Raw genomic sequence first — 13,340 nt, 5'->3', positions numbered from 1 at the left:
AAGCCAACAGGGCTGATAAATTCCTGGCAAGGCAACTGAAGGCGCAGGAAGAGACCAGGACAGTGATGAGACTTTGCGACCAACAGTGGTTGATCAAGACGAAGGATGAGGACATGTGAGAGATTTCAAGGGAATACTATCAAACATTGTATAAGTCAGACAGCCCATGTCTGGAAAAACAAGACAAATAGTTAGAAAATCTGATTTTCCCCCGCGAATCACAGATGAAGAAAAGGTAACCCTGGAGGGTGATATAACTGAGGAAGAGATCAGGAAAGCAATCAAAACCATGGCAAGAAATAAAGCACCAGGCCCTGATGGATATCCAGATTGCTTTTGTAAACAATATCAGGACATCCTAGCTCGCATATTAATGAAACTATTCAATACTTTTAAGGGGGAAGGCACTGTCACCCGGTCAATGGATGAGGCGAAATTGGTGGTGTTCCCCAAACAGAGGAAGGATCCAAAGCTCCCAGGCTTGCACCGCCTGATAGTCTTGATAAACTTAGATGCTAAGCTCTACACGAAGGTGCTCGCAAATAGGCTCTCATACTTGCTTCTGGCACTTATAGCTCCGGATCAATCGGGGTTCATCCCAAAAACGCAAACATCTGACGATGCACGCAGGGTATGCCATTTGATAGAGAAAGTGGAGAAAACGCATATACCGGCAGTTCTCGTTTTATTGGATGCAGAAAAAGCATTTGATAGGGTAGAGTGGTCACAGCTTTTCCGTACAATGAAACAAATGGTGTTTGGGCAGAATTTTCTCTATATGGTAGAGCTAACCATCACTCGTCCCGGATACGGATGGCCCTTAATGGGATAGTGGCGGAAACGATCGATTTAGGAAGGGGTACGAAACAGGGATGCCTGTTATCGCCCCTATTGTGTGCGTTATTCCTGGAGCCATTATTGGCTATAATAAGAGCTACAGATGGGATAAAGGGAATACAGATGGCGGGAGGAGAGCAAAAAACAATGGCACTTGCGGACGACATGTTGGTGGCACTAACAGAACCAAAAAGATCCCCCCCAGCGCATATGCAAGAACTAGACAACTTTGGGGTAATATCTGGATTAAAAATCAATCAACAAAAGTCAGAAATATTAAACTTAACGGAAGAACCGGAAGTTGTGGGAACCATAAGTAGAGAATTACACCAGAAATGGGCAAAGACAGGGGTAACATACTTTGGGGTAACACAGACACCGACCCTGGGCCAAATGTATAAAGCAAACTAACGGGACTTACTAGAGAGTGAAAGCAGATCTAGGGAGATGGAACCCCTTAAACACTTCATGGTGGGGGGAGAATGGTGGCAGTTAAAGTGGTGGTGCTGCCCAGGCTAATTTATCATTTTCAAGCACTACCAATTTGAATACCAAATGTGGATTGGCATTTCCCCATTTTCGCAGATACTATGAAGCAGCTCAATTGAGGGTTCTAAAGGAATGGTGTGCAGAGACTCCACAACGTATATGGGCAGTGCAGGATAGGCGGTAGCAGCTTCCCTACTCTCAGGACTACTATGGATGAAGGGTCAACATAGGCACCCGAATTTTAAGATTAGTGAAGTGATGGGGGTGGGAATTGAGATATGGGACGCAGCAATTAAACGAGGGGCCTTCTCAACATTTCCCTCCCCATTCCTACCAATACATGGGTATCCCGATTTTCAACCGGGGATGGGGAAAAAACTAATTTGAGAAGTGGGCCAAGGCAGGTTGTCGAACAATTAGAGATATGTATCAAGGGTGAAACTGATGACACAGCAAGAATGCACCCAAACACTGAGGCTGACGGGGAAAGATAATTTCAGATATACACAACTTCAGCATTGGTTGGCAAAACCCCAATTGCAGCAAGTGGCCACTAGACAACTGACACCGTTCGAGACATACTTGACAACAAATACGGGACAGGTGAAACTAGTATCGAACATTTATAGGTTCCTGAATACGCAGGCGGAGGAAATTCGATGAAACTAAATGGTGAAGTGGGAAAAACATTAGGGGAAACAATAACAAATAAACAGTGGGAGTATACATGGGGAAAAATCCCGAAACGTACATGCGCGATTCAAGTGAGGGAGATGTGTCAAAATATTTTCCTCCAATGGCACTACACATCGGAGAGGCTGGATGCCATGTTTCCGACAACATCAGACAGATGTTGGAGAGGGTACACAGCAAAGGGAGACTGGAAGCATAAATGGCCCGGTAATACAACAATTTTGGAAGGAGGTGGGGTATCACGTGGGTGAGATGGTACAAGGTACATAACTTCAACTTCAGGAGAGGGTATGGATGGGAGGGGGGGTTAATATGGGACCCGGATCTGGGAAACCTGACAAAGTCCCAAAAAAGGTTTTTCATGATTCTTGTAATTGCAGCATGGCTGTAGATTGCCCAGCAATGAACAAAAGAAAAGGGAGGCACCCACGATATTCGAGGGGCTCCAAAAAGTCTGACATTTCATTTCCCTCAAATGGGTAACCTACCTACTACAGGGGGCCCAGGAAGCGTTTAAGGAGGATTGGGGCCACATATTACGACACCTACAGAATGACTATATGCTACAATGGTGTCCACACAATATTAGAATAATGGACATTGTAAACTCGTAAGACATTGTAGGGGGATGAGATATGGAACACGGAATGAGGGTGGGGGGTTTGTTAAATGTATTTTATGTTTTTGAAATCGAGTAAAAATATTCAAATAAAAAAAAAGTTGCCATACCGCACTCTACCATCCCCAGGAGAATGGTTTGGTGGAAAGGGTAAACAGGACGGTGAAGAGTAGCATTCAATGGGCAATAGCTAACCAGGTATCTGTACAGTCTGCTATGTGTGACATGATTTGGGCATATGGATCCACGTCTAATGTTGTGACAGTTGTTTCTCCTTTTGAATTGTTGAGAGGTAGGAAGGCTGGGTCAAAGTTGGTGCCAGTTTGGGTTGGTCAATTGTTGTGGGATGGGTTGCCTCCTGTGGATGTTGATAGTGTACACCAAAGGGTTTTGGAAACACAGTACAAGAGCAAGGTTGGTTTTGATAGCCGGAGGTGTGTCAAACAGAATTACCTTCTAGTGGGTGATGTTGTTAGAGTTAAAAAACCATTCAAAGTAACCAAAGGAGAGTCACTGTATTTTGCACCTGAAGTTGTCACTGAGACGAGTCGTAGTGCCATTAAACTAGGAAAAAATTGATGGTGGAAACAAAGAAAGTATTATGAGGTTGAACAGGAGGGGTGGAATGGTGGAAAATTAGTTCTTTATTGGGGATGTTACATGTAATGAGAGCAAAGTGGAGAATCCTCTCATGAGTGGTGGGGAGCATGTGGACCAATCAGTTATTGGTTCAGCTGAAAGGGAGTGTAGTGATTAAATGAATGTTGGAGACCATGGTCAGTGCAGTGAGACAGTTTTGGCGGGTGATTCATGCAATCTTAGAGATGGCTCAAGAGACTATCTCAGGCGCAACATTGGATGTCCTGACAAGTTCAAAGACTAATGTTGGGAAGGAAATGAACCTTTCCTATCCCCCTAGGTGCTTAAGAGTAAGGCGAGTCCCACAGACAGACGTGCAATGTACCAGGAGGGAGAGAGCTGTTCTAAGAAACCAGGAACAAACCCAATATTGCAACATAGAGACTTAGCACATGCATATAAAAGAGACGCCATTTTGTAGTTATGGTAGACACATTCAGTCCTTCATGGCCGTGCAGTAAACATAGGCGGGCCACACGCTGAGGGCAGATGAACCAGCGCTGCTAATTCCCACAGAAACTTCCCCTTGTTCTTTAACTGTTGCAATTACTCGTTATCCCAGAGAGGAATGTGCCGTGCGAGGCCATGAGACAGCACCAGGCTCCTCGCAGCGCACATCCATCACAGCCAGGTCACCAGCAGACCTCCAACACCCACCCAGCCCTACAGGAGTAATGGCACCCACCACTGACCCTTGAATTCCGCACTAGTAGGTGACATCAGACCTCCAACTATAAAACCAATGGCCATAAAGATCTAAACAAACACAACCATTTCACCATATGCCATAAAGACACCCTCTGTAATACGAGGTACAGGGAGGAATAAATTATAGCTGAAAATGAGGGTGGAACCCTTGGGTGCGGAGAGTGCGAGATGAACTGAGCAAAGAATGTGTGGCTCAGCATGATTGTGTTCCTCCCCCTGTGCCAATTCCCAAGCTTCTCAGGTGCATGCCATTAAGATGTAGTAGTATTATCTTACAATAGCAACTCTCTAATAGCAACATGTGAAGAGCCTGACCTTCAGTCCCTGGAGAGATGAGCCCAGCTGACTCCACGTGAGGGAAAACAGATGGACAAGACTGGAACCAATCATAGCCTGGCGTCCATTATGGAGCAGGCCCATGTATAGGGTCTCACCAGCCAGCCATGCAGATTTTTACTGTATAGTGATGACGCAGTGATGGTTAGAAGCTTCTGTTTGTACTACTTTAGACCAGAACATTCTCGACCAGCAGAGTTCTTTGCTTGCATCCCTATTTTGGGGAGATTAAAACTCGTTATCCTTTCAAGAAATCTCTTGGCCTTTTTTCCCTTGCGGGTTGTATTTTTCTGGCGTGAGCGTACAGGAGCGTGCCTTCACTAGGTTTTCTATGATTAATTCTTGCTCACATTACTTTACCTGTTTGTTTCTTAATTCATTGTTGAAGGGGAGATATACTCCGATCTTCTGTTCCATGGTGCGAAGTGCCCCCGCCGCCCGCCATGGAACACAACCATGGAACGTTGGGTGCGGAAGCTGGAGGTGTGGCAGTTGGGGTTTGGCAGTTGGTGTATCGTAGCTGGTGGAAGTGGTTGGCACTGCCCTGCGTGTGGGCCCTAATAAAGTACTTACTTTACACTTGTACTTTTTTCAAACAATTTTTATTTAAGTGAACATGTTGCGAGTACAGAAAAACGCTTACCATTGGTTACAGTACAGTATGAATACATTTGGGGGGTGGCCCCTGGATCTGCAGGTTTGCTGAATAACAATGCATTACAGTCATGAGTTGGCTGCACCCGACTCTGGTTGACACCCCCGGCCACCGACAGATCTGGAAGCACAAACAACCATGCCAGGTTATCAACAGTATATATAGGTAGGCAATCTGACGAAGGCCCAAGAGGGGTGATTGTTCCAACCACCCCCTCCTGGCTTCCCAGGGGCAAGGATCACAGAGGAGAAAAGGTATTGCAACAGTGGGAGCATAGCAGCCATTGCAGGATATGTTTCAGCATAGTCAATAAATGGGGCCCACACCGAGACATACTTTGGGTAACGCCCTTCATATAGTGCCGTAATTTTGTCTGTCACCAGTATGTCCCAGGCCTTAACCCACCACATCTGAACCACTGGGCCCTCAGGCATCTCCCAAGTGCGGGAATTAACCAGCTTTGCTGCCGGAAGGAGATTACCTAATTAAGGTTGCCATTGGACCAGTAAGGGGGAGCGCCCCGCACACCCCAAAATCACCATACGTGGGTCCATGGGGAGGGACAACCCTGTGATCTTTTATTCTAGCCAAGACCTCCTTCCAGTAAAGGCCCACCTTGGGACATAACCACACCATGTGAAATAGGGAGCCTACTGCTGCGCAGCCCCGCCAGCAGGAAGCAGGTTAACCACTGTCCATGTGATGCAGCCTCGCCGTAGTGAGGTACCATCTGTAACAAAACGTATAGGTACATTTCCTATCGGTGACATAACGGTAGCACTTGAGCATCTGACCCCATATTCGCAGCCATGCCTCATCCTTGATGGGGCTCCCCAAATCGTCTTCCCATTTAGCCATATATAGCAAGCGCGCAACAGGATCTCCCATGTCCAGAAGTTTGTATAATGAGGTCCGACCCCCCGTAGTACCCTCCTGTAATAACAGCTCAAGGGCAGATAGAGACCTACCAGCCCCTTTCCTAGTGTTAGGGTGGGAGGCCCAGTGCCTCAGCTGCATATATCTGCAACTCTCCGACTCTTGTAGGTTAAATGTAAGCTTGCACTCTTCAAATATCAATGGCCTATTATCCTTATAAAGCTGCCGCAAGCATTCCACAACCCCTTCCACCCATTTATTAAAGCCCCCCTGCATCCCGGTCGGAAACCTGGGTTGTTCCACACGGGCGAGAAGGGCCCCCAAACCCCTACAGATTCCCCATCTGCGGAAAGCCCTTCCCATGTAATACAGTGTGCTTTTGGTTGTTGCGAGTAGAGTGAATCCACCTTCCCGCTCCAGATGTCTCCCTTCTATGTACGGCAACCGAGATAGGTTGACTGCCGATTGGGCCTGTTCAATTGATTTCCATTTTGGCAAGGAGGTGGGCTCTCCCCAGGTGAAATAGTGCGAGAGCTGCGCTGCGAGATTATAGCAAAGCACATCCGGGACCCTCAAACCACTCACCCTTGCTGGCTTTAGCAAGACCCTCCTAATATTTTAGCCCACTTGATCCCCCAAAGGAAACTGAGAATCTTCCCCTGAAGTGAATGAAGGTATGAGTCAGGGACCCTCACCGCCGAGCACAGATAGAGCAAACGTGGGATCAGGTTCATCTTGACTGCCGCGATGTGGCCAAACCAGGAAATCTCCTGGTGTCCCCACGTTCCCAAATCGCTCTGAGAACATTGGGGGAAAGTTGATACGATATACCTCGGATGGCTTGCTTGGGATACGAACCAGGTATGGGGTAGAGTCCCGGGTCCACTGTATAGGCGCCAGTGCTCCTATAGCTGCCCTCTCCTGGGGACTGAGAGCCACATCTAGACCGTGCGACTTGTCGTAGTTCACCTGAAAGCCCGAGACCCCGTCTAACTCCTCCAACACCACCAACGAGGGGGCAGAATTGCTCAAGGTAAGCACAATATCGTCCGCGTAAAGGGACACTTTATAGTCTGCACCCCCCCACCCTCACGCCCTCGATAGCCTCTTTAGTCCTAATGCGGTTAGCAAGTGGCTCCATGCATAAGGCGAAGATTAATTGGGATAGTGGGCAGCCCTGCTTCGTGCCTCTAGTGATGGTCAGACTGGATGACAATGCCTCATTCACGCGGAGGTGTGTGGATTGGTGCTGGTAGATTGTCATAACCCAACTAATGAACCCCGGTCCAAACCCAAAGCTTTCAGGCCAGTCCACTCTGTCAAAGGCTTTGTGAGCGTCCAGCGTGATGATCCCCAGATCCAGGCCGACCTCCACCCCACCTCCAACAAACCCAGCACGTTGCTCACATTATCCTGTGCCCCCGCCCTCTGACGAATCCTGATCCCCGTCTATGAACCGGGCAGAACCCCCATAATTCGACGTGCCAATATTTTTTAGAAGAGCTTCGAGTCCACATTAGTGAGTGTGATAGGGCGATATGAATCACAGAGGGATAAGTCCTTCCCCGGTTTGGGGAGCAACACAGTCGTTGAGGCTCCCATAGACGGGGTAACCCTTTTGAGGGACCTGAAAGAGTTGAACAGCCTCACCAGCGGAGGCACCAGGACACTGCAAAACGTCTTGTAAAAAGATGCTGTGAAGCCATCAGGACTCGGGGCCTTATTTTTCAGTGACTTTATGGCCCATTCTACCTCTCCCGATGATATAGGTGCCTCGAGGGCCTTTTGGTCTGTTAGAGAGAGGCGAGGCAGGTGAGCACCCCTCAGGTAGCAGGGCTGGGCCTCCGCCAGCGGGAGCTCCCCCCTAAACACTGCTGAGAAGTGTGCTTCAAAGATGCCCATTTTGGCAGGCTCATCTTGCTGCATCACCCCGGCTTTGTCACGTAAGGCCTAAACCGAGTTCCCGGGACTGGAGTTTGTGCAGCTTGGCTACCAGCAGCCGGAAAGCCCGATTCCCCTTAGCGTAATAAAACTGCCTAGTTTACAAGGTTGGAGCTGCCTGGGCACCTGGGAGACTGCTGGAACCGCAGGGCACCATTCCTGCGACCTGGACTGGAGGGGAGGTGGAGCCCTGCACCCCACGGTGGAGTGAGCGGGGGAGAGCAGTGCAGCAGAGGGGTGACCTCCTCGATCAAGGTGAGTTCACTGCTGTGAGCCCAGGGGAACCGCCAAGACTGAGGCAGGAATGGTGAGGGCCTTTCCCATAACCCTCAGGACTAGCTGCCCCGACTGTGGAGTCCTTTGAGGCCGCTTTGGCGGCAACTAGGTTGGTCCAGTTGGCTGTGGACCAAAAAACTCGCGCAATCCATGGAAATGTATCCGACTGGGTGTGTGGTGCTGGTGGCCCGTGAGTGAGGGGCATGTTGAGAAGCGGGGGCCTCTCCATGCCATGGAAACTTCCCTGGCACTCTTGCAGATCGTGGGCCCACCAAAATAGCCGCACTTGGCCTATGAATCCCAACGGGCCACTGAAGTCATTGGGCACGTGAGGCCCTGCACCCCATGCCCCCGGCTCATGGTAGCACATTGAATTCACTTTGCAGGTGCCACCGTTAGAGGACAGAGGGCCAACTTGGAGGAATAGCTACCGCACTAAATCCCCACTGCCTCTGCGCCCAGCATTAGGGGCAGGCACCTTTACTGCCCTTGGTGCTTCTTGGCGCCTCAATGGCCCTGGTGACGTTCAGTGTGGATTGGCTGCTCACATAGGGGTCACCTCAGGGTACAAGCCGATTGATCCTGCAAGCCCCCCTGAAAGGACACTCACCAGCTGGCTTCCTGCGGTTGCCCTGGAAGTGGAGTACTGCGCCCAACAGACATTTTTAATCAGCTAAAGACTCAAAGCCCCACAACCACCACTATGGCCGAAGTCTCGAAATATGGCAAACAGGGACATCTCCACTATGCTGCAGGCGGTCGACAGGAACAAGCGTACAGAGTTGGTGACTGCCCAGGTACACAGCACTGATCCTCTTCCGGCCATGTTCACTCAGATGTCCACGAAACCGGACCTGCAAGATCTGCTGGCAGAAATCTGCAAGGTGATTCAGAAAAGTACGGAGGAACTCTCCCATAAAATCCTGGTACTGGGCACGAGAGTCGCTGAGGCGGAGCACAGGGTGTCTGAGGTGGAGGACACAGTCTGTGAGCAATCCTATGTGGTGGAGGAATGTTCTAACCGTCTGGAGTCCCTGGCAGCACTCTGCACGGCTTTGGAGGATAAGCAGGAGGATGGGGAGAATCGCTTTCGCAGGAACAATATCTGCATCCGAGGACTTTCTGCTGCAGTAAAAGACGAAGAAATACCATCCTTTGTGGCCGACCTGTTTTGCATCATCCTCAAACTGCCTGTGGAACAGGACATTGAGCCCGACAGAACACACTAGATCCTGCAATGCATCGAATCAAGATAGGCCTGCGGATGTTCTGTCTCAGGTTCATTTTTTCCAACTGAAGGAGCGTATAATGGCAACTGCTAGACCTATGTCCACTATCACCTTTCGCAATATGTCTCTCTCTTTGTACCAGGACCTGGCAGGAACGACCCTAATGAAACAAAGCGCTGCGCCCACTATCTGAGTGGCTGCACACAAAGGACATACCATATTGGTGGGTTTTCCCACTGCTCTCCACTTCACTCACCAGGGGAGGCATTGGTTGGTGCGCTGCCTATCAGAGGCGGATGGTCTGTTGAATTCCGAGGGCCCTGGTGGGGGAAGCCAAAGGGGGGGGGACCCTGACAGAAGTGCGGAGGCAGCCTCCTTGCAAAAATGGCGCAAGTTATGTGTCTCCATGGTGGCCATGAAACCCAGATTTGCTGCACTGCCGGGGGGAGGGTGGGGCTTTCACCTGAAATGTAGTAGTGGGCTGGGGTATGGGTATGGGGAGGCTGGGGACGTTTATTGGTTAACAAGGGTTCTTCTCTGCGCACCAAGTCGAGCCCTTGATGTATTTCTCTAATGTTTGGAAAATGCTCATGTTTGAGCTTGTTTGGGGAAGGGGTTGTGGGGGTTGTGTTCCAGAATGTTGTTTGTGAGTCAGCCATTCATAAAAGGGTGTTGCTGTGAGTATGGTTCACAAGTTGGGAAGGTGGGATGGAAGCCTGCTCTTGCGGGGCCATGTTTCGTAATGTAGCCAATGCCGATAGGGGGAAGATACGATAGCAATGGGCATGTGGAATGTACAGGGCCTGAACTGCCCAGTGAAAAGAAAGTCAGTCCTGGGCAAAGTAAGGGACATGTCTTTCTCTATCATGTTCTGCAGGAGACACCTGCTCGCTCAGGATGAAAAGCGCATGAAAAACAGGGAGTTCCCACACCGGTACTTCGCCTCGAGAGGAGAGAAGAAACTGGGGGTTGCCGTCCGGGTGGGCGGGCAAATCCCGATCACGAATGTCAAGGTACACCGAGACCCACAGGGGCGATATCTATGTGTTATGGGCCTGCTGTGGGGTCGCGTGTTCACCTTGGTGTCCTTGTATGCTCCCAACGTCAGCCAAGACAGTTTCCTGGAAAGCCTCCTACTTAAGATACTGCCATTCACTGAGGGGCATATCCTCCTGAGGGGAATTTTAATTTGGTTCCCAAACCCGCAGTAGATGAGACTCTCCCACCCACTAGGTCGGACTTCAAATATTCCACATCATTTTGCCTTTTCCTCCGAGAGTTGGGGTTAGTGGATACATGGAGGCTGGCGCTTGGGGCAGGCAGGGATTTCTCATTTTACTTGCATGTCCACGGGGGCGTCTCAAGGCTGGACCTAGTACTGGTACCCAGCGCACTATACCTATGTATTCGGGAGGCAGAAATAGGCCTACATTCACTATTTAACCATGCTCCCATGCTGATGACCCTGGTGATATTGGATAGACCTGCAAGGCCCAGGTCGCCTGCAGAAACTGTATGATCTGGTCCTTAGGGACCCCAACCTGGCCCTGGTGATAGGGGAAGTAATCACCAACCACTTTAAAGAAAATTAAGAGTCTGGTCCTTCGCAGGATATGGTGTGGGATGCTATGAAGGCAGTGGTAAGGGGCGAAATTATTAGTAGGATTGCAGCATATACCAGGACGAGGAAGGTAATCCGCGAGGGGCTAGAAAAGGAAGTGGCCCAATCCGAACAGGAGCATAAGCAATCGGGGTACCGCAAAGCAATGCGGGTTCTGAGGGTGGCGCGGAAGCAGTTGGAAGCACATCTGGATGACAGAACAGCTCAGGCAATATTGTAAACTAGGCAAACACTAATGCAGGATGCAGGGCTTCTCTCCTTCTGCGGGCAGGCTTGCCCAGCAGATACCACACTGCTCCGGCAGCCCTCCCGGGCACTCAGACCGTTCCGTATGCGGCCCCACCAAGGAACAGCAGTTGGGGTCGTGGGGTGGACAGCTCACTCCACATTTCAGCCGGGTGCAGCGGCTACTGTACGGCACGCCACGCTGACATTCCGGATAGAGGATGATTTGTGAAAGAGGGCTAAATTCCTCCTTCTCCACCCTCGCAGCACCAGAGGCACTCAGCAGGCCATCTTCTCGATGGCGCGCCAAACCACGCCTTATCTACACTTGGACTTTTGTTCATCGTCACACTCACATGAACCAGTGTCACTGACATACAAAAGGACATGAGAAGGAAATAAGCCTGCAACTGGGCTGTGAAGCTCAGGTGGGAGCTAAGACTAAAGCAGTATATTTTGTCCTCCGAATGCTACGTCAAGCACTCCTCTATATACCAACCAAAGATCACGCATCTGTGGTAGAAGCTTTAACTAGTGCCCACTTAGACTATTGCAGTAGTCAATTGCTGGGTATTCCTACCAAACAGCTTCAGAGGGCACAAAATGCGGCCATCAGACTAATATTCAGGCTGAGGAAAACTGATCATGTTTCACCTTTTCGCCAGAAGCTGCATTGGCTATCAGTCGATGATCGCATCAAATTCAAGACAGCTTGTATTGTCTATAAATGTGTTAATGGCATTGCTCCCCTGTATCTACAAGAGCTAATACAACCATATCAACCTATGAGACAACTGCATCTTGCAACGGACATCTCCTAACCATCCCTCACTCGGTTTTTATATCTAGAGGTGACAGAAGATTCTCCGTCTTTGGTCCCAGGTTGTGGAATTCTCTGCCGCTATCTTTAAGAACTATGAGCTCACATCTTCAATTTTCACGAGGCACTGAAGACTTTCCTTTTTAGGTAGATGGTCCCATTTCATCTGGGATCCTTTTCTATTTTTTTTTCATCTAACCTTAGTTGTGTCATCTGCGCCGATATACGGTTCATTTTTTTTGGTGCGTGCTATAAATGTAAAAAATCAAAATCAAACTTTGTGAAACCACAAAGAAACCGGGGGAGACCCTTGGCAAACTCAATTAATGCAGGTGTTTCTCCCTTAAGCTTCAAGTGAAAACAGCGTTGGTGCACGCAGTTCGAGCATTTGCACACTGCAAGCAGGATTACAATTAAAAACATATGAACACATATAGATTGTAGTCTACTGCCTAAGCAAAAGTAAGCACATAAGCAACCTTAGCTAAAGGAACACACGTACGTAATTAGCATGGGAGAGGAGTACTTATCTACTGTGATGAGCAGCAAAGCAGCAGGCGAGAGAACTTTATCTTGCTAACAGTTTTGATCTGTGGGGTGTGGGGAGGGTAGCCTTTATGTAAGCCTTTTATGTATTGGGTCGGGCTGTGATTGGCTGTGTCAGAGGTCATGAACCCAGCAGGTCATGGAGCCATGTTTCATGTTATCAGAAACTGTTTAATTTTATTTTGAAAACTGTTTCTTTGAATGTAAAATGTTTTCCTTGCTGCTGGACGAGTGCTAGATACAGGAGATTAATGCATAATAGGTGCCTTCGTTCTTGACATAGAAGTGAGAGGGAAGTTTGTGTACACGTATGCATGAAGCCACAACTTGAAAATTCAAGAAAAACACACAACAAAGACCGCTCTCATCAACACGTGGATGAATCAACGCGGAATAATCTTCCTGGCTCTTTCCCTGAAACCAGGCGGAACCATTCTGCCCCGGAACCCAACACTCTTGCTTTGTGTATACAGGGGGAGCTGCTGGCGCCGTACCGCTGTTTGTTTTGCTGTCACTGTGTTAGTACTGCAACGTGCATGGCAGGGATCATGCTCCGCACTCAGACCTCCTTACAGGAGTCTGTTGATGGGGATGAGCGTGAGCTGGAGAGCGAAGAGGCGGTGGCGGAGGAGCGGAGGGCAGAGCGCCAGAGTTCGACCACTTACTACTGCCTGTACCTGTATCAGCCCAGCAGGTGAGCAATGCGGCCGCAGCCATTACTGCAGTGGTATTCATTTTGTTTTTTTTGTGCTAACCCCCCGGCCCCCCCTTCGAGTACACAAATTGTTTGTGGGACCCCAAATGCCATATCTGCATACATTTTCTATTAC

At 49.2% G+C, this 13,340-nt stretch overlaps 1 protein-coding gene across 1 annotated transcript in view; it reads left to right on the top strand.

Annotated features, from left to right (window-relative positions):
- The first annotated feature begins 12,683 nt into the window (after positions 1-12,683).
- The window catches only part of C3QH17orf75 (chromosome 3q C17orf75 homolog), a 717,668-nt gene continuing 717,011 nt past the window's right edge, over positions 12,684-13,340 (top strand). The window contains exon 1 of the mRNA XM_069654978.1: positions 12,684-13,204. Within this exon, the coding sequence (XP_069511079.1) occupies positions 12,825-13,204 (380 nt within the window). The 5' untranslated portion in view covers positions 12,684-12,824. The remainder of the gene's footprint in view (positions 13,205-13,340) is intronic.

The sequence above is a fragment of the Ambystoma mexicanum genome, chromosome 3q (genome assembly GCF_040938575.1).
Source record: "Ambystoma mexicanum isolate Mex_15411 chromosome 3q, UKY_AmexF1_1, whole genome shotgun sequence".
Classification (NCBI taxonomy): Eukaryota; Metazoa; Chordata; class Amphibia; order Caudata; family Ambystomatidae; genus Ambystoma; species Ambystoma mexicanum.
This window is presented reverse-complemented; position numbering and strand designations above follow the sequence as displayed.